Consider the following 27737-nt stretch of genomic DNA (forward strand, 5'->3'; position numbering starts at 1 on the left):
CGAAGGGCCTGTACTGCGCTGTAATGTTCTATGTTCTATGTTCTATGTTCTATGTATCAGTAGGAGTGACTACTGCACAGTCATCATAGAGTCAAAGTCTTGCCATCATATTGAGACTATCTCCATTGTGTTATGTAGCACTACCACCATACACAATGGGAGAGATTTTGAACAGATACTGTGACTCAGGACTACATCCATGAGGATCACTTTGACCAACAACAGCAGCAGAATTATATTGAATTGCAGTCTGTAACCTTATGCCTGCCATATCACTCACACTATCATTACTACTAAGCCAGGGATCAACTACTGGTTTAATGAAGAATGCAGGTGTAACAGCAGGCATATACAAAAGTAGGTATCAATCTGCTGAAATTACAGAACAGATCTACTTGCATTTCGAGCTGTGGATGCAGCATGTCATAAACAGAGCTAAATGATTGCACAACCATTGAGTAGATCAAATCTCTGCTGTACTGCCACATTTGGTCATAAATGATGGTGATCAGTTAAACAGCTGACAGGCAGAGGAGATTCTTCAAATATCCCCATCCTCAATAATAGGGGAGTCAAGCTCATTTGTGCAAAAGTCAAGGCTGAAGCATTTGCAAGAATCTTCAGCCAGAAGTACCAGTTTGATAATCCCTCTTGGTCTCTATCTGAGGTACATGTCTGGGTGGGAGGGTGAACTATGAGGAGGATGCAGAAATGCTTCAATGTAATTTGGACAAAGTGAGTGAAGATGAAGTGCCACTTCGGCAGCAAAAACAGGAAGGAGGATCATTATCTGATAGGCGATAGATCAAAAACATGTGAGATGCAACGAGACCTGGTGTCTTTGTGCACCAGTCGCTGAAGGTAAGCGATATTGTACAGCAGGCAGTGAAGAAGGCAAATGATATGTTGACCTTCATAGTGAGATATATCTTGCTGCAATTATACAGGACCATGGTGAAACCTCACCTGGCATACTGTGTGCAGCTTAGGAGTAATTAGGAATAATTTCTTCACCAAGAGGGTGATGAGCCTGTGGAATTTTCTACCACATAAAGTGGTTGAGGCCAAAACATTGAATGTTTTCAAGAAGGAGAAAGGTGTAATTCTTTGAGCTAAAGGGATCAAAAGTTTTCGATTGAAAGCAGAACAGGGTACTGAGTTGGATAATCAGCCGTGATCATATTGAAAAGCAGAGTAGACTCGAAGGGTTGAACGGCTGATTTTTGTTTCTATTTCCTGTATTTCTGTGTACCCATCATCATGAGTACCAACTTTAAGCTAATTTTATTCACTGTGTGATATCAAGAAACAGCTGTATGCACTGGATACTGCAAAGGCAATGGGCCCTGATTACGTTCTGCCAATTATACTGAAGACTTCTGCTCCAGAACTTGTCATGCCCCAAGCCAAACTGTTATAGTACGGCTACAATGATGGCATCTATCAGACAATGTGGAAAATTTCCTAGTTATGGCCTACACACAAAAAAAAAAGACAATGCCTTATCCAGCCTATTGCCCCACCATCAGGATCTACTGTCGATCATCAGCTCGGTAAGGGAACTTGATAGTGTTATCAAGTGCCACTTACTCAACAATAATCTGCTCACTGAAACTCAGTTTGGGTTCCATTCCCCTCAGTTCCTGTCTTCATTAATGCCTTGGTCCCCACATGGTCAAAAGAGTTCTACTCCATGATGTGGTGAGAGTGACTGCTCTTGACATCAAGTCTGCATCTGACCAGGTGTGGCATTAAGGAAACCCTGCTAAACTGGAGTCAATGGGAATCATGGGAAAAAAACACCATTGCTCATATTGACACAAAGGAAGATGATTGGGTTTGTTGGAGATCAGTCACCTCAGCCCCAGGGCATCAATGCCCTGAGTTCCTCAGGGTAGCGTCCTAGACCCAAACATTTTCAACCACTTCAAAGATAACTCTCCCCTCCATAATAGAGTCAGAAGTGAGGATGTTTGTTGATGATTTGAACCATTATCATGTACAATTATCCTTAGAGACTTAAGCCACCCATGCCACTATGCATGGCAAGACCTGAGCAACATCCAGGTTTGGATAGCTAAGTAGAAATTAATATTCATACCATACAAGTGCCAAGCAATGTCTACCTTCAACAATAGAGAATGAAACTATTTCTCCTTGACACTCAAGGTGTCACCATCCAGGACAAAGCAAGTTGCTGATTGGCACCCCAGTTCTGTAGAGGATGGTAGTTATCTGCCTTTTTTATCCACTCATGGATGTGTGCATCACTGGATGACCACCAATTATGGTTCATCCCTATTTACTGTCGGGAATGTGGTGATGAGCTGCTTTCTTGAATTGTTGCAGTCCACGTAATGTAGTTAGCCCCACAGTTAGGTAAGCAGTTCCAGGATTTTGACCAGCAACAGTGAAGGAACGGCAGTATCTTTCTAAATCAGGATGGTGAGTGGCTTTTGGGGAACCTTGCAGATGGTGTTGTTCCCATGTATCTGTTGCACTTGTCCTTCTGGATGGAAGTGGTCGTGGGTTTGCGTCAGATCTATATTAGCTCCCCACTGGAGGTGTTTATTTAATTCCATTTAATGTTAAAATTGAAGAAGTGTAGCTTTTAAATGGATTTGTCAATCCATTATTACTTATTAGACTTCTGGCATTGTTTTTTTTCCCTTGCAGGTATAATGCTTACTATAAAAAGGATATTCAACTCTGGGTGCACAATCTGACAGCATGCACAACAATAATAGAACAGTGGCTATTAGTACAAAATCTGTGGATTTATTTGGAGGCTGTCTTTGTTGGAGGGGATATTGCTAAACAACTGCCACAGGTAATTTATACAATTAATTTAGACATTCCAAAAATGAATATCGCCATGTTTTACATTTATTGGTCTTGCTTTAATTCTTGGACAGATTAATTAGAAAGTAACATGTTCCTGGATTTGGAGCTTGAGCAGCAGCTTGTGGCATTTGGCACATCTCTGAAATTGAGATTTGCTTAGATACCATATTGATTGATTTGGGTTTTCCACAGCTTAAGAATATGGGGAGAGACAGAGAATGAATGACCACTAAGCAGTCAAGAAGAAACAGGGAAATAGTACTGGAGTCCCCTAACTACATCTCACTCTTCAACCAATATTCAGTTCTAAATAATGAAAGGAGTGATGTTTCATCTAAGTATTGCAGGTGGAGTCAAATCAATGGCATAACTATGCAGTCAGGCAAAAAGAATATTGGAAGAGAAAGAGATGAGATAGCTATTGCAGAAAAAAAACTTAAGTGTTTTTGTTTTGCACTCACCAGGATAATTCACTAGAGTACTAATTCAAGCAGAAAACAATATTTTTACTGCATGAGAGGATAATGTTGATTCGTTCGCAAATGGACTCTGATTGGTAGAGATTCTGTCATGAAAAATGCAACAATTAATGGTGATTGACAGTTAACTTCCTGGTTTTGTTTAAATTTTAGCCAAAACAGGTTGACTGTGAATTAGTTCAGGATATTCTACTGAAAAATGGACCAGCGCAGGCTGTTACCTATTTTGTTGAGTTGAAAGAGGCACAGTGCATATACAAGCCTGTCTGTAAACGAGCAAAAAATATCATCTCTGTCTTAAACAGACAATCTCTTACACCTTTAATTCTTTAAACTCCCACAAGAAGAAATATCCTTTTGACCCTGTCAAGACCCCTCCGGATGTTTCAACCAAGTAGTCTCTGAACCTTCTAAGCTCAAGTGGGTACAAGTGTAATCTGTCCAAACTTTCATATTAAAAAAAAAACACGCATTCAAGGTACTGGTCTAGTAAATATTCTCTGAAGTGTTATCAATGCATTTACATTATTAAGTAAGGAGACCAATGTTGTCCACATTACTTCAGGTGCAGCCTCACTAATGTCTTGTATATAGAAGCATTACTCCCTGCTTTTTTTAAATTCAAATCTCCTTGTAGCATCTAATAATATTTTATTAGCTTTCCTAATTACTATCTGAACCTGCATACTAATGTTTTGTGAATAATACACTGGTGTCACCCAAATTCCCCCATGTCTCAGAGGTTTGCAATCTCTGACCATTTCAACAATATGCTTCTTTTTATTCTTTTCAAAATGGACATTCTCACATTTTCCCACATCATACTCTATTTGCCAAATCTTTGTCAATTTATACAATTTATTTTCCATCATAATCTCATGTCCTCTTATCAACTTACTTTTTACTTTCCTTATGGTCATCAGCAAATCTAGCAACCATGCTTTCCTTCATACCCTTTGTCTAAGTCATTTATTTAAATTGTAAAAGTTGAGGTCTCAGCTGTGAACACCATGGCACATCTTGTGAACCAGAAGTTTACAAATTTATGCCTGCACTCTGCTTCCTATTGGTTAGCCAAACTTCTATCATTCTAATAACTTACCCCTACACAATGAATGCTTTTTTTTGCCATAGATTTTGATGAGGCACCTTATCAGATCCTTTATAGAAATCCAAGTACTGCCACTGACACCCCTTTATCCACAACATATGACTTCCTCAAAGAACTGCAATAACTTGATTAAATCTGGTTTATCTTTCACAAAATCATTTTGAAAATTTATCCAATCAGGCAGTGTCAAAGTGCCCTGCTACGTTGTGTTCAATGATAAATGGGAAGCTAACTGCCATTGATTTTCCTACTTTTTTGTCGCCTTGACTTTCTGCACGTTAGTGGTATTTTCCCCAAACTTACGGAACTTTGGAAAACTAAAACCAATGCATCAACTCCCTCACTGGGCACTTAAAGACCCTAGGATGAAGTCCATAGAAATTGAGCACTTGACAGCCTGCATCACCAACAATTTGCTCAGTACCACTTCCCTGGTGTTGTCATAATCTTATCTGTTCCTCCTTCCCTTCCATTTCCTGATTTACAGCTATTTTTATAATGTTCTTTGCATTTGCTACAGTGAAAATCGACGGAAACTATTGACTTAATTAATTTGACTTCTATTTATTTTCCATTCTTAATTCCGCAGATTCGCCTTCTGTAGGTTCAACATTCACTTCATTAATTCTTTTCCTTTTTAAATTTCAAGGGCAACTCTTTTTAGACCATAGAACATAAAACAGTACAGCACAGTACAGGCCCTTCGGCCCACGATGTTGTGCCGACCTATTATCCTACTCTAAGATCAAACTACTCTGCATACCCTACATTTTACTATCATCCATGTGCCTATCCAAGAGTTGCATTAATGTCCCTAATGTATCTGACTCACTAACACCACCGGCAATGCATTCCACGCACCCACCACTCTCTGTGTAAAGAACCTACCTCTGACATCTCCCCTATGTCTTCTTCCAATCACCTTAAAATTATGCCCTCTTGTAATAGTCATTTCCACCCTGGGAAAAAGTCTTTGGCTATACACTCTATCTATGCCTCTCATCATCTTGTACACCTCTTTTAAAACAATACTTCCAGCTAGCTCTCTCTTGTATTCTAATTTTTCCTTCCTTGTTAAATTGTTAGTCATTCTTTGATGGTTTTTCTTATATTGTGTCCAATGCTCTGACCTGCCGTCCATCTATCCATCTTTACACAATTATAGGCCTTTTCTTTAAATTTGATACTGGCTTCAACCTTATTAGTTAATCATAGATGGTAGGTTCTCCTCTTAGAATTTATTTTTCTTGTCTAGTTTGTGTGTGTTGAAACATCCTTCAATTGCCTGCCACTGTAACCCTATCAACCTTTCCTTAACCTAATTTGCTAGTTTATTTTCTTTAACTTTGTTTTCAAGTCATTTTAATTGTCCTTACTTAATTCTAAAATATAAGTCTTTGACCCATTCCTCTCTCCCTCAAACTGTATGTAAAATACAATCATATTAAGATTGCTGCTACCTAGCTACCTCTTTACTGTGAGGTCATTTATTAATTCTATCTGAGAAAGATGATTGGTAAAACAGGAGATGAGTATTTCTGAAAAAAAGACATATTTTGTCAAAGCTAACACGGTGTAGAGCTGGATGAACACAGCAGGCCAGGCAGCATCAGAGGAGCAGGAAAGCTGACGTTTCGGGCCTAGACCCTTCTTCAGAAGTGGGGGAGGGGAAGGGGGTTCTGAAATAAATAGAGAGAGGGGGGAGGTGGATGGAAGGTGGATGAAGGAGCACATAGGTGGAGAAGAGACGGACAGGTCAAGGAGGCGGGAATGGAGCCAGTAAAGGTGAGTGTAGGTGGGGAGTTAGGATGGGATTAGTCAGTCAAGGGAAGACGGACAGGTCAAGGAGGCGGGGATGAGGCTGGTAGGTAGGAGGTGGGGATGGGGGTTGGTCAGTGAGGTGGGAGGAGCGGATACGTGGGAGAAAAGACAGACAGGTCAAGGAGGCGGGGACGAGCTGGGCTGGTTTTGGGATGCGGTAGGGGGTGGGGAGATTTTGAAGCTTGTGAAGTCCACATTGAGACCATTGGGCTGCAGGGTTCCCAGGCGGAATATGAGGTGCTGTTCCTGCAGTCTTCGGGTGGCATCTTTGTGGCACTGCAGGAGGCCCAGGATGGACATGTCATCCAAGGAGTGGGAGGGGGAGTTGATGTGGTTCGCGACTGGGAGGTGCAATCATTTGTCGCGAACTGAGCATAGGTGTTCCACAAAACGGTTTCCAAGCCTCTGCTTGGTTTCCCCGATGTAGAGGAGGCTACAACGGAAACAGCGAATGCAGTATACCACATTAGCAGATGTGCAGGTGAACATCTGCTTGATGTGGAAAGTCTTTTTGGGGCCTGGGATGGTGGTGAGGGGTGGGGTGTAGGGGCAGGTGAGGATGCAGGGAAAAGTGTCAGGGGTGGTGGGGCTAGTGGGGAGTGTGGAGCGGACAAGGGAGTCACGGAGAGAGTAGTCCCTCCATAAGGCAGATAGGGTGGGGAGGGGAAAATGTCCTTGGTAGTGGGGTCAGATTGCAGGTGGTGGAAGTGGTGGAGGATGATGCATTGAATCCGGAGGTTGGTGGGGTGGTACGTAAGGATGAGGGGGTTTCTGTCTTTATTGTTATTGCGGGGAGGGGGTGTGAGGAATGAGTTGTGGGAAACGTGAGAGATGCAGTCGAGGGTGTTTTCGACCACTGTGGAGGGGAAGTTGCAGTCCTTGGAAAACGAGGACATCTGGGATGTCTGGGAGTGGAATGCCTCATCTCAGGAGCAAATGCGGTGGAGGCGAAGGAATTGGGAATAGGGGATGGCATTCTTGCAGGAAGGTGAGTGAGAGGAGGTGTATTCTAGGTAGGTGTGGGAGTTGGTAGGCTTGAAATAGATATCGTTTTCCAGGTGGTTGCCAGAGATGGAAACAGAGAGGTCCAGGAAGGAGAGAGAGGTATCAGAGATGGTCCAGGTGAACTTAAGGTTGGGGTGGAAGGTGTTAGTGAAGTGGATGAACTGTTCGAGTTCCTCATGGGAGCACGAGGCGCCGCCGATACAGTCATCGATGTAACGGAGGAAGGGGTGGGGGATAGGGCCAGTGTAGCAGCAGAAGAGGGATTGTTCCACATATCCTACAAAGGTACAGGCATAGCTTGGGCCCGTGCGGGTACCCATGGCCACCCGCTTTGTCTGTAGGAAGTGGGAGGAGTTGAAGGAGAAGTTGTTAAGGGTGAGGACGAGGTATTATGTCAAAGTTTTTCATCCTGTGTTAATCATGGCAAATTCACAAGAATAGAGGAGAAACACAACTTTTATGCCATATGAAGTGAAAGTTTAGGGGGAGGTGATGGTCTAGTGGTATTATCAGGGAAGCAGGTAACGTTCTGGGGACCTGGGCTTGAATCCATCAGGACAAACGGTGTAATTTGAATTCAATAATAGTCTGGAAATAAGAGTTTTATAATGATCACAAAACCATTGTCAGTTGTCAGGGAAAAACCCATCCGGTTCACTCATGCAATTTAGGGAAGCAAATAGAATCATACAATTTTTACAGTAAATAAGGAGGCCATTCACCCCATCATGTCTGTTCTGGCTCCTGAAAGAACTACACAGCTAGTCCCACACTCCATCCCTTTATGTAGCCCTCAAACTTCACCACTTTCAAATATATATCTAGTTCTCTTTTGAAACATCCAATGGAATCCACCTCCAACACTTTCCCAGGCAGCTCATTTCAAATTCTAACAACTCTCTGAGTGAAGAAATGTGTCCTCATCTGACTCCTAGCTGTCTTACTGACGATCTTGAAATTGTGGCCACCAGTTGTTGACATACCAACTAGTGGAAACAAAATATCCTTTTTTATGCTATCAAAATTGTTCATAATTTTCAACTTCTCAGTAATGTCACTCTTTAATTTTCTCTGCTCCAAGGAGTATAAGGGCAATTTCTCTAATCTTTCCTTGTGTTTTAGATTAGACCAACCTCCCCCACCCTCAAATATACCAAGGAGATAGCCTAGACCCTAACTTTAATTCAAAGGCAAGTGTAAGGTGTTGGGTTGCAGATATAATTCGATTGGTTACTCTATTTAGTTTTAAGCAAAACACACTTTATTCTTACCCTACATTTAAAATGCAAACAAAATAAAGAAGAAATGGGTATAACTACAACTCTATTGGAAAACCTAACAGAATAATAGATTATTTAATTACTAAACAGCAACTATTTCAATATAGTAACATCCCATAAACACACCCATGGAAAAGACAAAATCAGTAAAACACATTGTCTCACATGCAATTCTGGCAGCAGAAAGAGAACCCAGACTTTTAGCTGTAATAGAGAAAATTGTAGCTGTTTCCACACCGAGCTTCAAAAACCCAAACAACTGCTGAAAGCTAAACTAAAACCCTGGAATTGTGGGAGCCTGACTCCACCATTCAATCTGCTTCTATTGTTCCAACTTAAAAAAAAGCCCCGAGGCCTAACAAACATTTTAATTTATTGGCTTGGAACAGACCGCTCGGCATCTCTGTCTCAACCTCGCCATAAAAAAATTACATAATACACCTCTTAAAGCCAGAGTATCATCACACTTCTATCTATAGTCCTTCATTCCTGGTATCATTCTAGTAAATCTGCTTTGAACTTTCTCCAGGGATGTAACATCCTTCCTTAAACAAGGTGCCCAAAACTGAACACAATGCTCCAAACGTGACCAATGATTTTTTAGTGGTGTAGCATCACTTCCTTGCTTTTATACTCTATGCTTCTATTTATAAACCCAAAGATGTTCTTAACAACTGTTTCAACTTGCCTGACCACCTTCAGAGACTCATGCACATGAACACCACGCTATCTCTGCTCCTGTACTCCCTTCAAAGTTGGACCATTGAGGACTATATTGTTTCTCCTTGTTTGTTCTACCAAAATGCATTACGTCCAATTTCTCTGCTCTGAAATTCATCTGCTAGCTGTCTGCCCATTTGGCCAACTTGTCAATGCTCCTCTGAAGTTGCTCAGCATCATCCTCACAATTCACTATTCTCCCCACCATAGTATCATCTGCAAATTTAGAGAATTTTACCTCAACACCCATCTCCAAAACATTTATATATATCAGAAAAAAAAATGGGTTCCAACACCAATCCCTGGGGAACACCACTTCTAATGCAATCCCAAACCAAGAAATGCCCATCTATACCTATCCTCAGCCAATTTCTAATCCATGCTGCAAGGGCCCATCAATCCCAAACATTTCTAATTTGCTAACCAATTTGCCCTGTGGCACCGTACAAAATGTTTTCAGAAAGTCCAAATAAAAAACATCCACAACACTACACTCATCTATTGCCTATGTCACCTCGTCAAAGAAATCTGCCACCCTTACCCCGGTCTGGCCTACATGTGACTTCAGACCTATAGCAATGTGATTGACTTTTAATTTGGGCAATTAGAGATGGGCAATAAATGCTAGTCCAACCAAAGACACCCACATCCCATGAATGAACAAAAAAAAGTGCTGGTTGATTGGCAAGTGAATTCTGATTGGTAGAGACATTGCCTTGGAGAAATTAAGCAATCTAACAGAGACCTGTAGAAGACAATTCCAGAGTGAAGAAATATACCTAGTGAAGGTTTGGAAAAGAAGGTGACTCCAAAGACTAATGAGACACTGCACACAAACCTCTCTTCCAAAGGTGAAAAAAACTGTCAAATCATTGCCAAATGTGAGCGCTATACAGTGAGGAAAGAGGCCAGTTGGCCTATTGAGTCCACGCTGACCGTCCAAAGAGCATCACACTCAGACCAAGCCCCCCACCCTATCCCTGCGACCCCATATTTACAATGACTAATCTACCTACGCTTTCCTGGACACTACAGGGCAATTTAACATGGCCATTTTCACCTAACCTGCACATCTTAGAACTGTGGGAGGAAACTGGAACACCTGGTGGAAACCTATGCAGATATGGGGAGAAAATGCAAACTACACACAGTCATCCAAGGCTGGAATCAAACCCAGGTCCCTGGTGCTGTGAGGCCGCAGTGCTAACCACTGAGCCACCATGCCATCCACAATATACATATGTTCCTCTAAACATAGAGTTCTTTCTATTTGAGTTTATGAGGGACTTGGGTGTACGTATGGCATAAATCATTTAAAAAGTTATGCAGGTTAAAAGGGTGGCTCATAAAGCATGTAGCTTTCATGTGGTGGTATTCCCATAAATACCTCATTGATGTGAAAGGCCAGCACATCAGTGCAAAGGTAAGACTGAAGCATTTGCAACAGTCTTCAGCCAGAAGTGCTGAATGGATGATTCATCACAGCATCCTCCAGTGGTCCTCAGCATCGTAGATGCCAATCTTCGGCCAATTTGATTCACTCCAAATAATTTTAAGAAATAGTTAGAGGCAGTGGATACTGCAAAAGCTATGGGCCTTGACAATATTCCAGCAATATTACTGTAGACTAATGCTCCAAATTTGCCGCACCCCGAGCCAGGCGTTCCATTACAGTCACAATTCTCGCATTTACCCAACAATGTGGAAAATTGCCCAGGTATATTCTGTCAGGACAAATCCAATTCCAACAATTACTGCCCCATCATCTACTCTTGATAATCAATAAAGTGATGGAAGGTGTCATCAACAGTGCTTTAAGCAGCATCTTCTGAATAATAACCAGCTCACTGAAGCCTCGTTTGGACCAATCAGCTACTGACCTCATTAGAACCTTGAATCAAATGTGGACAAGAGAGCTGAATTTCAGATGTTAAGTGAGAGTGACAGCCCTTGACATTAAGACCACATTTGACCGAGTGTGACATCTACGAGATGCACAGAAGGAATTCACCAAAGATCCTTCAGCAGCACTTTTCAAATCCACAATCAATTCCACCTCATAGAGCTGGGCCAGCAGATACATGGGAACACCACTATCTCCAAGTTCCCCTCTAAGCTCTCTCACCATCCTGACTTGAAAATATATTACCATTCTTTCACTGTCACTAGGTTAAATTCCTCGAATTGCCTCCCTAATTGTATTGTAGGTCTACCTCTAGCAATGTGGATGGAAGCAGTTCAAGAAAGCAGCTCACCATCATCTTCTCAAAGGCTACTAGAGACGGCCAATAAATGCTGAGCCAGCCAGTAGCATGCTTGTCTCTGAATAAAAAAAAATGTGCAAGGGCACAAGGAGAAGGTAGGACAGCGGTAACAGGTGAAGTGTTCTTTCCAAAAGTCAGCATAGACATGATCAACTGATCGGCTTCTTTCTATGTTGTAATCATTCTGTGATTCTGTGAAGAATATGTTGGTCAGTGTTTGAGCTTTTCAGGAAAAAATACAGGGTGAACTAACAGCTCACTTTGTCATTTAAGTTTGCGACACACATGAAAGGGAACATTTATTTGGTGCTGATCTTCACTAATGATTCATTCGAACACTTGAACAGGCAATGGAAATAATGTGTTCTCTGAGAGTTTTTAAAATAAATAAATTAACCTGAAGTTCTCCAAGGAATTGTTTTTAAACAGACATCATTCTCACTTTGCAAACTGTTGATGACATGGATGCATTCTTTTTTTCTAGGAAGCAAAACGATTTCAAAATGTTGATAAATCATGGATAAAAATTATGCAGAGAGCTCATGAAATTCCAATCGTTGTCCACTGCTGTGTAGGTGATGACATTATGGGACAGCTTCTGCCTCACTTACAGGAACAACTGGAGGTCTGCCAGAAATCCCTAACAGGGTAAGAATTAGGTTATTGAATCACTAGGCTGGATCACTCTCCTGCTTCGAGTATGTAGGCAATAAAGCAAATTAAAGTCAGTGGGTGACCTGCTGTCTGTTCCTTCCCCATCAGAATTTTACCAGCAGCAGAAGTGGGTGACATTGTGCAGCCCACGTGCCAATTCCGGTGGAAGTCCTTAATTGAAGTAATAAAACCAAATAATAGCCTTAAACCAGTGGTGGCAAGAGAATCCCTCCTTAACTGGCACCCTGGGCCAATCAGAAGGCCCAATCTTTCAGCCCCATGTTTAACAAGAATCTGTCCAGCTCCTAAAAATATTCAAGAATTCTGCTTTCATCATCACTTCAGGAATATAGTTCAAAAGATCCACAAATTTTAAAGTGTCATTCCTAGTTTTACAGTCTTCCATAAGAGGAAACATATTCTCCACCTTTACCCTGTCAAGACAGTTCAGGATTTTAAAAGTTTCAATCAAGTCACCTCTTACCCTTCTGAAGACCAGCATTGCCTGGTCAACCTTTCCTCATAAGGCAACTTGCCCACTCTAGGCATTAGTCTGGCAAACTGAACTTTTTTCAATGCATATATATCTGAGATTAAATAAGATAACCAATACTGTGCACAATACTGCAGATGCAGTGTTATCTGTGCCCTGTATAACTGAAATACAATTTCTGTTTTTTGTATTCACTTTCCGTCACGATAAATTATAACATTTTATTAGCTTTTTGAAATTACTTTGTCCACCTACATATAACCTTTTGTAATCCATCTGCATCTCAGAGCGTTGCAGTCTCTAACTGTTTGAACAATGTACGTATTTTCTTTCTTCCTGCTGAAATGCACATCTTCACATGAAATGAAATGCATCAGAAGCCCGGAACTTGTCAGCCTACATCGTCAATAATTTGTTTGGTATGACTCCACTGCTTGAAATTTTCCTGAGAACCCCCCTCCCTTTCCTTAGAGAAGAGTGACCACAATAGGGTAGAATTCTTTATTAAGATAGAAAGTGACATGGTTGTTTTTGAGACTAGGAACCTGAATTTAAATAAACAAAATTACAATGGCATGAGGCATGAGCGAGCTGTTTTACACATTCCAGACCCTGATCCGACACATCCCCTCTTCCTCAAATACTCAACTCCCCATCCCTGGCACCAGACCCAACACCCATCCTCTTCTACCAGAACTTGATACACCCATCTTTCTAACTAGGCCCACACACCACACCCTTTCATTTGTGCCTACAGTTCATTTACAGAAATGATTTGTCAGCACAAATAGAAAGAAATGTATACCGTGTGCAGTTCTGGTTACCCTACTGTAGGAAGGAGATTATTAAATTGGAGGAGGTTCTGAAAAGATTTTCAAGGATGTTGCTGGGACTGAAGGGTTTGAGTTATAAGGATAGGCTGAGACTTTTTCCCCTGGAGCATAGGAGGTTGAGGGGTGACCTTATGGAGGTTTATAAAATAATGAGGGGTATAAATAAGTGAATAGCACAGGTCTTTTTCTGAGGGTAGGGGATTTCAAAACCAGAGAACATATTTTTAAGGTGAGAGGAGAAAGATTTAAAAGGGACTTGAGGGGCAACGTTTTCACAAAGAGGGTGGTTTGTATGTGGAATGAACTGCCAGAGGAAGCGGTGGATGCAGGTACAGTTAGAACATTTAAAAAACATTCAGTCAGGTACATGAATAAAGAAAAGTTTAAAGAGATATAGGCCAAACGCAGGCAAATGGGACTAGTTTAGTTGCGAAACTTGGTTGGCATGGACGAGTTGCACTGAAGGGGCTGTTTCTGTGCCGTATGACTCTGTGACTGCATAAGTCACAGCCATTGCAAAGGCACGACTGTAAAGACTGGGACCTGAAAATTGAAGGGTACATGAAGCTTGGAAGAGGTTGTAGGATAGCCCTGTTCTCCAAGAATATCATGGATACAATATGCTGAGGTGGCATTAGTTTTGGAGATGACGTTTTAGCAGAGAAGAGAAACAGTAAAGGCAAGAACATATTGTTGTTCATTGTATTCAGGCCAAGGTGCAATGGCAGACATTTAAAATGAATATTTCAGTATGAGAAGAATTGAAACATTCCAACAAGAAAGAAAAATTCCAAGTGGTGGACCCCTATTTGTGATTAACTAAAATGTTAAAGATCATGTCAAATTTAAAGAAAAAGCATATAATTGTGCAAAGAAAGGTGAGAATTCAGAAGGTTGGATTATATATAAAAAACAGTGAAGTATGACTAATAGGTTCATGGTTGTGGCCAGGTTTGGTAGAGAGCAATGTCTCTATAGCTCCAATACTCTATGGGCCACAACACAGAAATAAAATTGCTTTATCCAGTTACCAAAAAAGGGCAATTAAATACCACATATATAAAAAGAATTTTAAGATTTTTTTAAAAAAACTATCAACCAGATTAATGATAAACAATCTTATTTGCTTATTATGAAAACAGGACAGGAAAAGAAAGAAAAGCACTGATTTTCAGCAGAGATTGACTTTCTGAAAAACAATACTGTGGCTAATGGATTAATCTTAAATATAAAAGAATAAAGTGTAGTATATTCTGCAGTTTGTTGCTCTGATGTTCTGGCATGGGTGATCAAGTTTCTACTTGTTGTGAAGTTTTGCAGACACAGCTTATTCAGAGAATACAATATTAATGTTTATTCAATTACTTTTCTCAAAGCTGTGGGAAATGCAAGGTTACAGGGAAGGAAGTAGGGGGATGGGTCTGGGTGGGATGCTCTTCAGAGGATTGGCGTGGACTTGTTGGGCCGAATGGCCTGTTTCCACACTGTAGAGATTCTATGATTCTATGAATAAATAGAATTCACTTCAAACTCAACAAGAAAGCTTCCTTTTCAAATGGGAGAGATCAGTTGAGCAGCTCATTCATAGCAACACAGCTTGTTCCGAGTAGGCATTCCCCCAACTGAACCAGAAATGAACAATAGTCAATATTCAAAAGCAGCCCCAGCAGCAGTCTACAGCACTGTGTCATGTAGTTTCTAGGAAGTCTTGTTAAAGAAAAACTCAAATGTGCAAAATGAACTTTCAATGACATCTTTCAAAGAAATAGGTTTAGGTATTTTCATTAACTTAAAATAAATCAATTCTGCGCAATCCCTCAAAACTGAAGTCCTCCAAACAATATTAAAGCATCTTTGTAACTTATGAACGGGAAAAGCTAGCTAAATGTAAAAACAATATATAGTAAATCTTTGTATAGAATCTAATAGGGAAATGGTTGATAAAGGTTGAATGTCAGTCTTGTAACAAATGCATCTGATGAATTTAGGGGAGGAGATGGCCTTAGTGGTAGTATTGCTGAACTGTTAATCCAGAAAACCAGTAATGTCTGGAGACATGGAATCAAATCCTGCCATCGCAGATGATGGAATTTGAATTCAGTAAACACTTGGAATTAAGAATCTAATGGTAACCATGAATCAGTTGTTGATTTTTGGAATAATCTATCCAATTCAATAATATCCCTTAGGAAAGGGAACTGCCATCCTTCCCTGGTCTGGCCTACATGTGACTCCAGACCCACAACAATGTGATTGATTCTTAACTGCCCTCTGGGCAATTGGGGATCAGCAATAAATGCTGGCCCAGGTAGTGATGGCCTCATCCCTTGAAAGAATTGAATTTTTTAAAAAATTGAGAATGAACGATAAATGTTGACTTAGCTGATGATGTGCACTTCCCATGAAAGAGTAAATAAAACAATGGAATATATGAAAATAGTAGATAAATTGAACACATTTAAATAAATCAGGAAATGGAAACATCAAAACATATAAAATAGGAGCAGGGGTAGACCATTCGGCCCTCAAGCCTGTTCTGCCATTCAATTTAATCACGGCTGATCACCCATCTCAGCACCTTGTTCTTGCTTTTGCCCCATACCCTTTGATCCCTTTAGACTAAGAACTATATCTACATTTTTCTTAGTGTCTTCAAGATTTTGGCCTCAGCAGCTTCCTGTGGCAGAGAATTCTACAGGCTAACAACTCTCTGGCTGACAAATTCCTCCTCATCTCTATCCTAAAAATCTTAGGTTGTATTCCTAAGCTGTGACCCTGGTTTAGTTTTAGAAGCTAATCTCTTATGTAAGACCTTATTGAAAGCCTTCTGAAAATCCAAATAAACCACACCACTGAGGCACCCTTATCTACCTGACATTCTCTAAAAAATTCCAACAGATTTGTCAAGCTTTCCCCTTATAAATCCACGCTGACTCTGTCTGATCCTGTCACTGTCCTCCGAGTGCTCTGCTATCACATTTTTTGTAATGTTTTCTCTTTGCCTCCTTTCTTAAATAGTGGAGTTTCATTAGCTACCCTCCAATTCATAAGGACTATTCCAGAGTCGATAAAATTTTGGAAGTCAGTTGCTAGTGCATCTGCTTTTTCTAGGGCCACTTCCTTAAGTACACTGGGATGAAGCCTGCCAGGCCTGGGGATTTATTTGACTTTAATCCCATTAGTTCCCCCAACACCATTTCCTTAATAATATTAATTCTTTCCAAAACGCATGATAAAGTAAGCTCTACATGAGCTATTGGAAGACCATCTAGAGTGAGGTACAGCCTGAGTGAATATGTGTTGCTGGAAATTTAGTGCATCTTGGGAATTCAGTGCACATAGGAAGTGGTGCTTTTTGTTTATTTTTGGTTCATAGTTTGTAAGGTCTTTTTCAGGGTTAATGGTTTGTAAGGCTGCATTCTTCAGCTTCAACTGAACAGAGAAAGGGAGTCAGCAGTACAATAAATTAAGGCCCGGAGTCAGGGATCCAGCATTTCAGCTTCAACGAAGCAGACAGAGGGAAGTCCGAATTTAACAACTGCAGCTTCAGAGGTCTGCTGATTAGGAAAACAAATCAAACAGTGACATCCCAGGAAAGTGGTGTGTTGATTGGCTCATGATTTTAAAGAGTGTATTTTTTTAAAGAGGGGATTAACTGAGAAACAACAGGAATGAGTGGAAGTCAGGGCTAATATAATAAAGTAATATAGTAAACAAAGTAAGGAAAGGGAAGTATAGTAAGCATCAGGGAATTAAGTTAACAGTATTCTTATATTAGCATAATTATTTTTTTTGGAGGAGAGAGTTACTGAGGGACTTAAAAGAAGTCATGGCAACAAATCACACATTCATGATATGTTCCTCCTATGCTATGTGACAAATCATGGAGGCTTCAGTTATCCCTGGTAACCACACATGCAGGAAATATGCCCAGCTGCAGCTCCAGGCAAACTTCATTTTGAAGCTGGATCTACAAGTGCATTCACTGTGGAACATTCGCAATACTGATCATATCATGGATAGCACGTTCAGTGAGATAGTCTTGTTGCAAGTACAGATTGAACTAGCAGAAAGGGCATGGGAAACTACCAAGGAGAGTAGAGGAAGGCAGGTAGTGCAGGAGTCTTTTATGGCCACCCCCCTTTCTAATAGATATACCATTTAGATAGTGTTGGGGGAGGTGACTGTGCAGGGCAATGCACTTGCAGACAACATCATGGCACCATGGATGGGTTTGCTGCACAAAGGGGAAGGGAAAAAAATGACAGGGATATAGTGGTAGGTGATTCAATGGTAAAGGAAACAGACAGGCATTTTTGCAATGGCAAAAAAGACTCCAGGATGGTATGTTGCCTTCCTGGTACCAGGGTCAGAAATATCTCTTAATGGCTACAGGACATTCTGAAGGGGGAAGGCAAACAGATAGAGATGGTTGTACTTATTCATCCCAATGACGTAGATAGAAAAGGGATGAGGTCCTGAAAATAAAATTTATGGAACTCGTAGGTACAGCAGGACCTAAAAGGTAGTAATCTCTATGTTACTCCAGTGTCATATGTGAATAGCTGTAGCAAATAGGAGGTTAGTTTCAATTTCTGGGACATTGAGGCCATTGTTGGGGATGTTAGGATTGGGTTGCATCTGAACTGGGGAGGTTGCTAGTGCTGTCAGGGGGTGGTTAAACTAACTTGGCAGGGATTGGGATCCAGAGAAAATGTTCAGCAGATTAAAGAGGTATAAGTGAGTCAGGAAAGCATGGACATTATAGGCTAGTTAAGGCACAAGGCTATTTGGCAAGTTTGAATGGTGCTTTTTGAATGAAAGGTGTCTGACAAACAAGGTAGATGAGTTGAGGGCACAAATTAAACATGGGGGTATCTTGTCATTGGCATCATTGAGAAATGGTTGAGAGAAGGGCAGACACAGCTACTGCCTCTGCTGTTTGATTTCAAGTATCTCTGGACATCAGAGTTCGTCTAAGAAAAATTAAAAAACAGCAAAATTCACAGCTGACCTTAAAGAAACCTGTGTGGCAGAGCTCATAGCAGGTGAGCAGCTAAATGGCTTCTTAAAGTGTAACCATATCATTTATTTTGTAAAACTACAACAATGGGTAGAGTGGGTTAGTTTTAATTATATGTTTTATTGAGATCTGTCTCTTAGTTCAACTTTAAAAACATAAAATGTAGGTACTAAGTTAGCCTGGAGCAGCGTTTTTTAAAGCAGTAAGACTGTGCTACTTTCTGGGTCTGTAGATAGCTAAGGTGCAAAAATGGCCTTCAGTAGAGTTATGTGCTTTTCCTGTTGGATGTGGGAGATTAGGGAGAGTTTCCGTGTTACTAACATTTGTGTTTGTAGGAAGTGCATTTGTTTGCAAATCCTATCGGATTGCATGGATCGGTTGGAGTGGCAGTTAGAGGCAACGAGGATTTTACAGAAGCTAGGGTGTGTGATGGATGGCAGCTGTAGGAAGGGAGAAAAACCATAGATACAGCCATGTAGATGGGTTATTTCTAGGAAGGGGAGAAAAGGGAGGCAGGTAGTGCAGGAGTCTCCTGTGGCTATCCCCATCACAAACAGGTATGCTTTTTGGAAAATGTAAGAGGTAATGGACTCTCAGGGGAATTTAACATGGACAGCCAGGTTTCTGGTACTGATATTGGCTCTAATGTAACAAGGGGTATGCAAGGTTCAAAGCGATGAAATATGATGGGGGACTCACTGGTCGAATGCGCAGACAGACGTTTCTGAGGATGGTGTGTTGCCTCCCTGGTGCCAGGATCAAGGATATCTCAGTGAGGGTGCAGAATATGCTCAAAGAGGAGAGGAACCAGCAGGAGGTTATTGTACACATTGGAACTAACAACATAGGAAGAGATAAAGATGAGATTCTGAGGAAAGAATATAGGAAGTTAGGCAGGAATTTTAAAAGGTGGTCCTTGAGGGTAGTAATATCTGGATTACTCCTGGTGCCATAAGCTAGTGAGAGTAGGAATAGGAGGTTGGAGCAGATGAATGGGTGGCTGAGGAGCTGGTGCAGGGGAGAAGGATTCATTTTTTTGGATCATTGGAATCTCTTCTAGGGTAGAGGAGACCAAAATATGAAGGATGGATTGCACCTGAATTGGAAGGGGACTAATATACTGGTGGGGAATTTTGCTAGAGCTGCTGGTGAGGATTTAAACTAGTAATTGGGTGGGTGGGCGGTTACCCAGGGAGATAGGGAGCAAAAAGATCAGTCTGAGACTGGTGCAGTTGCAGAAAGGAACCAATCAAACAGTCAAGGCAGGCAGGAACAAAGCAGAGAACGAGGTAGGACTGATAAATTCAACTGCATTTAGAGGCCTAACAGGTAAGGCAGATGAACTCAGGGCATGGTTAAGAACATGGGCCTAGGATATCACTGCAAATACAGAGATGTGGCTCAGGGATGGACAAGACTGGCAGCTTCTTGTTCCAGGCTATACATGCTATAGGAACGCTAGAAAAGGGGGCAACAGAGGAGTGGGAGTGGCATTTTTAATTAGGGATAACATTACGGCTGTACTTAGGGAGGATATTCCTGGGAATACATCCAGGGACATTATTTGGGTGGAACTGAGAAATAAGAAAGGGATGATCACCTCATTGGGATTATACGATAGACCCCCCCAATAGTCAGCAGGAAATTGAGAAACAACTTTGTAAGGAGATCTTAGTTATCTATAAGAATAATAGGGTGGTTATGGTCGGGGACTTTAACTTTCCAAACATAACTGGGACTGCCATAGTGTTAAAAGATTGGATGGAGAGAAATTTGTTAAGTGTGTACAAGAAAATTTTCTGATTCAGTATATGGATGTACCTACTGGAGGAGGAGCAAAACCTGACCTATTCTTGGGAAATAAGGCAGGGCTGGTGACTGAGGTCTCAGTGGGAGAGCACTTTGGGACCAGCAACCATAATTCTATTAGTTTTAAAATACTGATGGAAAAGGATAGGCGAGATCTAAAAGCTAAAGTTCTTAATTGGAGGAAGGCAGTTTTAATGGTATCAGGCAATAACTTTCAAAAGTTGATTGGGGGCAGATGTTTGCAGGTAAAGGGACGGCTGGAAAATGGGAAGCCTTCAAAAATGAGATAACCAGAGTCCAGGGACAAAATATGTTCCTGTTAGGGTGAAGGGCAAGGCTGGTAGGTGTAGGGAATGCTGGGTGACTAGAGATATTGAGGTTTGGTCAAAAACAAAGAAGGAAGCATATCTCAGGTATAGACAGCAGAGATCGGGTGAATCCTTAGAAAAATACAAGGCAATAGGAGTATACTTAAGAGGGAAATCAGGGGTCAAAAAGGGGACATGAGATAATCTTGGCAAAAAGGGTTCAGGAAAATCCAAAGGGATTTTATAAATACATTAGGGATAACTGGGTAACTATGGAGAGAATAGGGCCCCTTAAAGATCAGCAGGGCTGCCTATGTGTGGAACCGCAGGAGATGAGGGAGATACTAAATGAGTATTTTGCATCAGCATTTACTATGGAGAAGGATATGGAAGATGTAGAAGTGGGGAAATAAATAGTGACATCTTGAAAATGGAATTACAGGTAGACAGGGTAGGGAAGAAGACATTTGGGATGCTTGCCTTTATTGGACAGTGCATTGAGTATAGGAGTTGGGAAGTCATGTTGCGGCTGTACAGGACATTGTTTAGGCCACTTTCAGAAGGATGTTGTGAAACTTGCAAGGGTTCAGAAAAGATTTACGAGGATATTGCCAGGGTTGGAGAGTTTAAGCTATAGGGAAAGGCCGAATAGGCTGGGGCTATTTGCCCTGGAGTGTTGAAAGCTGAGGGATGACCTTATAGAGATTTGTAAAATCATGCGGGGCGTGGATAGGGTAAATAAACAAGGTCTTTTCCCTGAAGTGGGGGAGTCAAAAACCAGAGGAGGTAAGTTTAAGGTGAGATGGGAAAGATTTAGAAGGGACCTAAGGGGCAGCTTTTTCACACAGAGAGTGATGCATGTATGGAATGAGCTGCCAGAGGAAGTGTTGGAGGCTGGTACAATTACAACATTTAAAAGGTATCTGGATGGGTATATGAATACGAGTATTTAGAGGGATATGAGCCAAATGCTGGCAAATGGGACTCGAACAGTTTAGGATATCTGGTTAGCATGGACAAGTTGGACCAAAGGGTCTGTTTCCATGCTGTACATCTCTAAGACTCTATGAGTCTAATATTCTAGGATATAGGGTCTTTGGGTAAGACTGGAAAGGAAGAGAGAGTGTTCCAATATTGATCAAGGAATCTATTATAGCAGTAAGGAGGGATGACAATTGAGAATGCTCCTCAAATGAGGCCATATTGATAGAACTTAAAAACCAACAAAAACAATCGCAATGCTGGGAGTGTACTATAGCCGCCCTAACAATATAAGAGAAATGGAAGAGCAGATAAGTAAATAAACTTCAGGGGGGTGTAAAAGTAATAGGATAGTGATAGTTGGGGATTTCAACTTCCCCAACATTAACTGGAGTGGTCATTACATCATAGGTTTAAAGGGAGCAGAATTCTTAAAATGCATCCAGGGGAGTTTCTTCAGCAGGTACTCAGATGGCCTGCAAGAGAGGGAGCAGCCATGGACTTAATTTTAGGTAATGAAGTGGACAAGTGGTTGAAATATTTAGTGGGGGAACATCTTGCAGACAGCAATCATAACTGTTAGATTCAAGATTGTTATGGAAAAAGACAAGGATGGGCCTGAAAGCAAAGCAAAGTTCTTAACTTGGGGAAGGCTCATTTTAATACAATCAGATATAACTTGGCCTAAGAGGATTTGGAGCACATTCTTTCACGTCTCAGAACAATGGGATGCACTCCTGAAGGAAATATAGAGGGTACACGGCCACATGTTCCAGAAAAGAAAAAGGATGGAACCATCAGACCCTGTGATTTCTGGATATCAAGGGAAAGACAGCACTGGCTTAAGCTTAAAGGGAGACTTATGGCAGATACTAATAGCTCAAAGCAGCAGAACCCCCTAGAGGTATATAGAATTTATAGAATTTGAAACTATTAGGAAAGCTAAAAGGGGACGTGAAAATCCTAAGTTATTTTACAGAGTACTTTAAGAATAAAAGGATAATGAAGGTAAGAGGAGGGCCTAGTAAGAACCACAGTAGTAATTTGTGCATTGAGCCAGAGGATGTAGGTGGGGTTCTAAATGAATACTTTGAGTCGGTGCTCACTCATGAGAGGGATGATATGGGTATATAAATCAGAGAGACGGTCTGTGTTATAATTAAAGAAATTAGTACAGACAGAGAGGAGATTCTGGGTGTTCTAGTCGGATTAAAATTACATAAATCTCCAGGGTTGGATGAAACGTATCCCAGGTTGTTGAGTGAGGCAAGGGAAGAAATAGCAAGGACTCTGGCAATAATTTTCAATACCTCTGTGGTCAAGGAAAGGTGCCAGAGGACTGGAGACAGCCAATGTAGGAGTACAGGCTTCAAAATGGTTCGACCTTTTTATCTTGTTACACTAACTTCAAAGATCAGTCCACCTGTATCTCAAGCATCTCTAAATGCCTCCTCCATACCTCTCAGTATGCTGATTTGGACCACCTTAGAAACTCTACCCCTGTACTCAGGATCAGGTTAACTACTACAGCACTTTCTATCTGTGCCTCCTTGTGGGAGGATAACTTCTTCAGTAAGAAGGGAGGAAAACAGTTCTCCTCATCATGATGGTGGCCAAGGGAGTCATCATAGAACAATGGTGTCAGCCATGGTTGTCTCCCAGGTCAGCGCTGACCACATGCACTTCCTGCTTCTCATTCATCCAAGCAATGGCAAGCCCAGTTATAGCTGCCCTTTGCATTTTTAAATTGCCCTCTGTCACATGACAGCATCTCTAAATTTGTCCAATGCCACTACTGGAACTATAAATTTAGTTCCAGGTTAATTAGGGCCTTTCCCTCTAAAATATTACATCACATCACTATTGTTTGAAGTGTAATATATTGAGAATGCCTATTGGTTGTAAGTAATGATTGTCATTTAAGTAACTAAATAAGATTTATTAATTTATTTCCTGATTTCCTTTTAATCCAGTAGTCACTAGAGTGTTAGAAATGACAGTTGGTGGGCTGGCACACTTTTTCTATGAGATGCGGGAAATCAGGGGCAGTTCAAACATCTCTGACAATGACGCATGCAGTAACTGTGTCCAACTGCATCTCCTCTCAGACTGCATGGATCTTCTGGAGTAGCAGTTGCACCTAGTTAGGAGCATGCAGGTGGTGGAAAGTGTCGTAGGTAGGACTTCAGGGACATGGCCACAACTAAAGCTGAGGCAAGTAGATGGATTACCACCAGGAATGGCAAGCAGTAAGTGCAGATATGCCGGGGGCTATGCCCCTCTCTGACAAGGATACCATTTTGGATACTGTTGTGGGGGAGTGGGGGAGGGGGTTAGCCTATCAGCAGATAGAGACACTAGTAGCAAGAACAGCAGCACCATAGCTGGCTCTGTTATACAGGAGGGAGGGTTCAAAGTGTCAGTGAGCAATGGTAGTTGGGACTCTATAGTCAAGGGCACAGATAGGCATTTCTGTGGCCATGAGACTCTAGGATGTTGTGTTGCCTCCCTGGTGCCAGGCTGAAAAATGTCTATGTGCAGGCATGGGACATATTGAAAGGGGAAGGGAAACAGCCAGAGATCGTGATCCATATTGGAACAAATGACATAGGCAAAAATGGAGATAAGTTTCTGCAAAAGGTGTTTAGGGAGTTAAGCAACAAGTTAAAAAGAGAGCCTCTATGGTTGACATTTCGAGATTCCTCTTAGTGCCACATTCTAGTGATGCCTGAAATAGGAAGATAGTACAGCAGGATACAAGGTTAAGGAGATGGTGTGAGAGGGAGGGATTCAGTTACCCGAATCATTGGGATCTTTTCCAGGGCAGATGGGACCTGTACAAAAAGAACAGGCTGCACCTGAACTGGAGGGGCACCAATTGCTCGTACTACCCAGGAGGGCTGGGAACTGGAACAGCAAGTCAGGATATGAGAGCAAGGTGCAAAAAAACAGAAGTTGCTGGAAAATCTCTCAGCAGGTCTGGCAGCATCTGTGAAGAGAAATCAGAGTTAACGTTTCATGTCTGGTGGCCCTTCCTCGGAACTGATGGTAGCTAGGAAAATGTTGGTTTATATGCAGAAGATAGGGTGGGGAGAGGGGGTAAGGAGTAAACAATTTTTGGCGATAGAGCCCAAAGAGTGAGAAGAACAGTTGGACAGACAAAGGCGTGAATAACAATCTGGCTAGGAGAGTGAATAGTTGTTAATTGAGACTGTTAGTGACTAACAATAGGTAGTGTGGAATGGCAGACTCTGTGATAACAAGGCCTGGGGGCTAGAACATGGGAGAGATCAGGCCCTAAATTATTGAACTCTGCAGCAAGCTTGAGATGAAGATGTTGGCCAGAGAACAGGGTGTTGTATTAAAGTGGCAGGCAACTGGAAGTTCAGGGTCTTTTTTATAGCTAGAACATAGATGTTCTGTGAAGCAATCACCCAGTCTATGCTTCAATTCCCCAATGTAGAGAAGACCGCAATGTGAAGAGCGAATGCAGTAGGCTAGATTATGTGAAGGGCAGGTAAAGTGCTGCTTCACCTGGAAGCTACGTTTGGGTCCTTGGATACTGAGGAAGGAGGAGGTAAATGGGCAGGTATTGCGCCTTCGCTGGTTGCAGCAGAAGGTCCTGTGGGACTGTGGGGGTTGTTGGGGGTGAAGGAAGAGTGGACCAGTGTGTCCTGGAGGGAACAGTGCTTGCAAAATGGGCAAAGGGAGGAGAGGGGAATATCTGTCTGGTTGTGGCCACTTGCTGGAGGTGGCAGAAATGGTGGTTGATGATCTTCTAGTTGTGGATGCTGGTGGGATTGTATATGAGGACAAGGGGAGCTCTATCGCTGTTGCGGGAGGGAAGAGAGAGGGTGAGGGTAGAAGAGCAGGAGATGGATCGGACCTGGTTGAAAGCCATGTTGATGATGGTGTTGGGGAATCCTCGGTTGAGGACGAAGGTGGACATTTTGGAGGATCCCTTGTTGAAGTTGGCCTCATCGGGATATATGCGATGGAGACGGAGGAACTGGAAAAATGGAATGGAGTCTTTAAAGGAAGCAGGGTGTGGGGATATATAGTCCGGGTAGCTGTGTGAGCCAGTGGGTTTATAGTGGATATTAGTGGCTAGTTTATCCCCAGAAATGGAAACAGAGATGTCAAGAAAGGGAAGGAGGAGTCAGAGATAGACCAGGTGAAAATGAGAGGAGGGTGGAATTTGGAGGTGAAAACAATGAACTTTTCCAATTCGGGACGAGAGAGTGAAGCAGCACCGATGATATCATCAATGTATCAGAGAAAGAGTTGTTGGGGGGGAGCTGCTGGAATAGGACTGGAAGAAGGAATGCTCCACATACCCCACAAAGAGACAGGGATAACTAAGGTTACACAGTGTGGAGCTGGAGGAACACAGCAGGACAGTCAGCATCAGAAGAGCAGGAAAGTTGATGTTTTGGGTTAGGACTCTTCTTCAGAAAGGGTCTGATTTCTATAGAAGGGTCCCGATCCGAAATGTCAACTTTCCTGCTCCTCTGATGCTGCCTGGCCTGCTGTGTTCCTCCAGCTCCACACTGTGTTATCTCAGACTCCAGCATCTGCAGTTCTTGTAGGGATAATGGGGCCCGTGTGCATATCCATGGCCACCTCTCTGATCTGAAGAAAATGAAAGGAGTTAAAAGAGAAGTTATTGAGGGTGAGGACAAGCAGACACATACCACCAACTGCCAATTTCCAGATGCCACCCTACACCCCGCTTCATCCTCAACAATAGCATCTTCATCTGCGACAACCAGTTCTTCATCCAGACACATGGAACAGCCATGGGAACCAGATTTGCTCGCCATTGTACCAACATTTTCATGCACAGGTTCAAACAAGACTCCTTTGCTGCACAGAACCTCCGACCAACGCTATACACCAGATACATTGATGACATTTTTTCCCTTTGGCCTCATGGCGAGGAATCACTGAAACAACTACGTAGCGATATCCACAAGTTCCATCCCACCATTAGACTTACCATGGACTACTGTTTAGAATCAGTCTCATTTTTGGACATCTCCATCAAGGATAGACACCTCTGTACCTCACTCTAATGCAAGCCCACAGATAACCTCACAATGTTGCATTTCTTTAGCTTCCACCCAAGCCATATTAAAACAGCCATCCCCTACAGACAAGCCCTATGCATACACAGGACCTGTTTGGTTGAGGAGGAATGAGGCAGACACCTGAAGGTGTTGAAGGACACTCTCATAAGAACAGGATATGATGCTCAACTCATTGATTGCCAGTTCCGACGTGCCACAGCGAAAAACCGTAATGACTTCCTCAGAAGACAGACACGGGATATGCCTGATAGGGTACCTTTCGTCGTCCAGTACTTCCCTGGAGCGGAGAAACTACGCCATGTTCTTCGCAGCCTTCAACACATTATTGATGATGATGAGCATCTCGCCAGGATCTTCCCTATGACTCCACTTCTTGCCTTCAAACAACTGCCAAACCTTATACAGACCATTGTTCACAACAAACTACCCAGCTGTCAGGACAACATCGACCACAACACCATACAACTCTGTCACGGTAACTTCTGCAAAACATGTCAGATCATCGACATGGATAGTACCATCACATGTGGGAACACCATCCATCACATACACGGCAGATACTCATGTGACTCGGCCAATGTTGTCTAGCTCATATACTGCAGACAAGGGTGCCCCAGGGCATGGTATATTGGCAAGACCATGCAGACGCTACAACAACGGATGAATGGACTCCGCACAACAATCACCAGGCGGGGATGTTCCCTCCCAGTGGGGGAACATTACAGCGGTCAAGGGCATTCGGCTTCGGATCTTCAGGTAAACATCCTCCAAGGTGGTCTTCAGGATACACAACAACGCAGAGTCACCGAGCAGAGGCTAATAGCCAGGTTTGGTACTCATGAGGACGGCCTCAACCAGGATTTTGGGTTCATACTGTGCTAGAGGCGACCTCACCACGCTATACACTCTCACACACATGCATACATACACACTCTCTCACACAAACACACCCACACACACATACTCACCCAGACCTTCTCTCATACACACACACACACACACACACACACACACACACACAC

At 42.1% G+C, this 27737-nt stretch overlaps 2 protein-coding genes across 2 annotated transcripts in view; both read left to right on the forward strand.

Moving 5' to 3' along the window:
* The window catches only part of LOC109930964 (dynein axonemal heavy chain 8-like), a 2199840-nt gene that overhangs the window by 708931 nt on the left and 1463172 nt on the right, over window positions 1-27737 (forward strand). The gene's annotated exons all lie outside the window — the stretch shown is intronic.
* The window catches only part of LOC109918465 (dynein axonemal heavy chain 8-like), an 876900-nt gene that overhangs the window by 487249 nt on the left and 361914 nt on the right, over window positions 1-27737 (forward strand). Inside the window, exons 28-29 of the mRNA XM_048596621.1 lie at window positions 2677-2830; window positions 12009-12172. Of these exons, the coding sequence (XP_048452578.1) occupies window positions 2677-2830; window positions 12009-12172 (318 nt within the window). The remainder of the gene's footprint in view (window positions 1-2676; window positions 2831-12008; window positions 12173-27737) is intronic.

This window comes from Rhincodon typus, chromosome 5, assembly GCF_021869965.1.
Source record: "Rhincodon typus isolate 14 chromosome 5, sRhiTyp1.1, whole genome shotgun sequence".
NCBI classification, from domain to species: Eukaryota; Metazoa; Chordata; class Chondrichthyes; order Orectolobiformes; family Rhincodontidae; genus Rhincodon; species Rhincodon typus.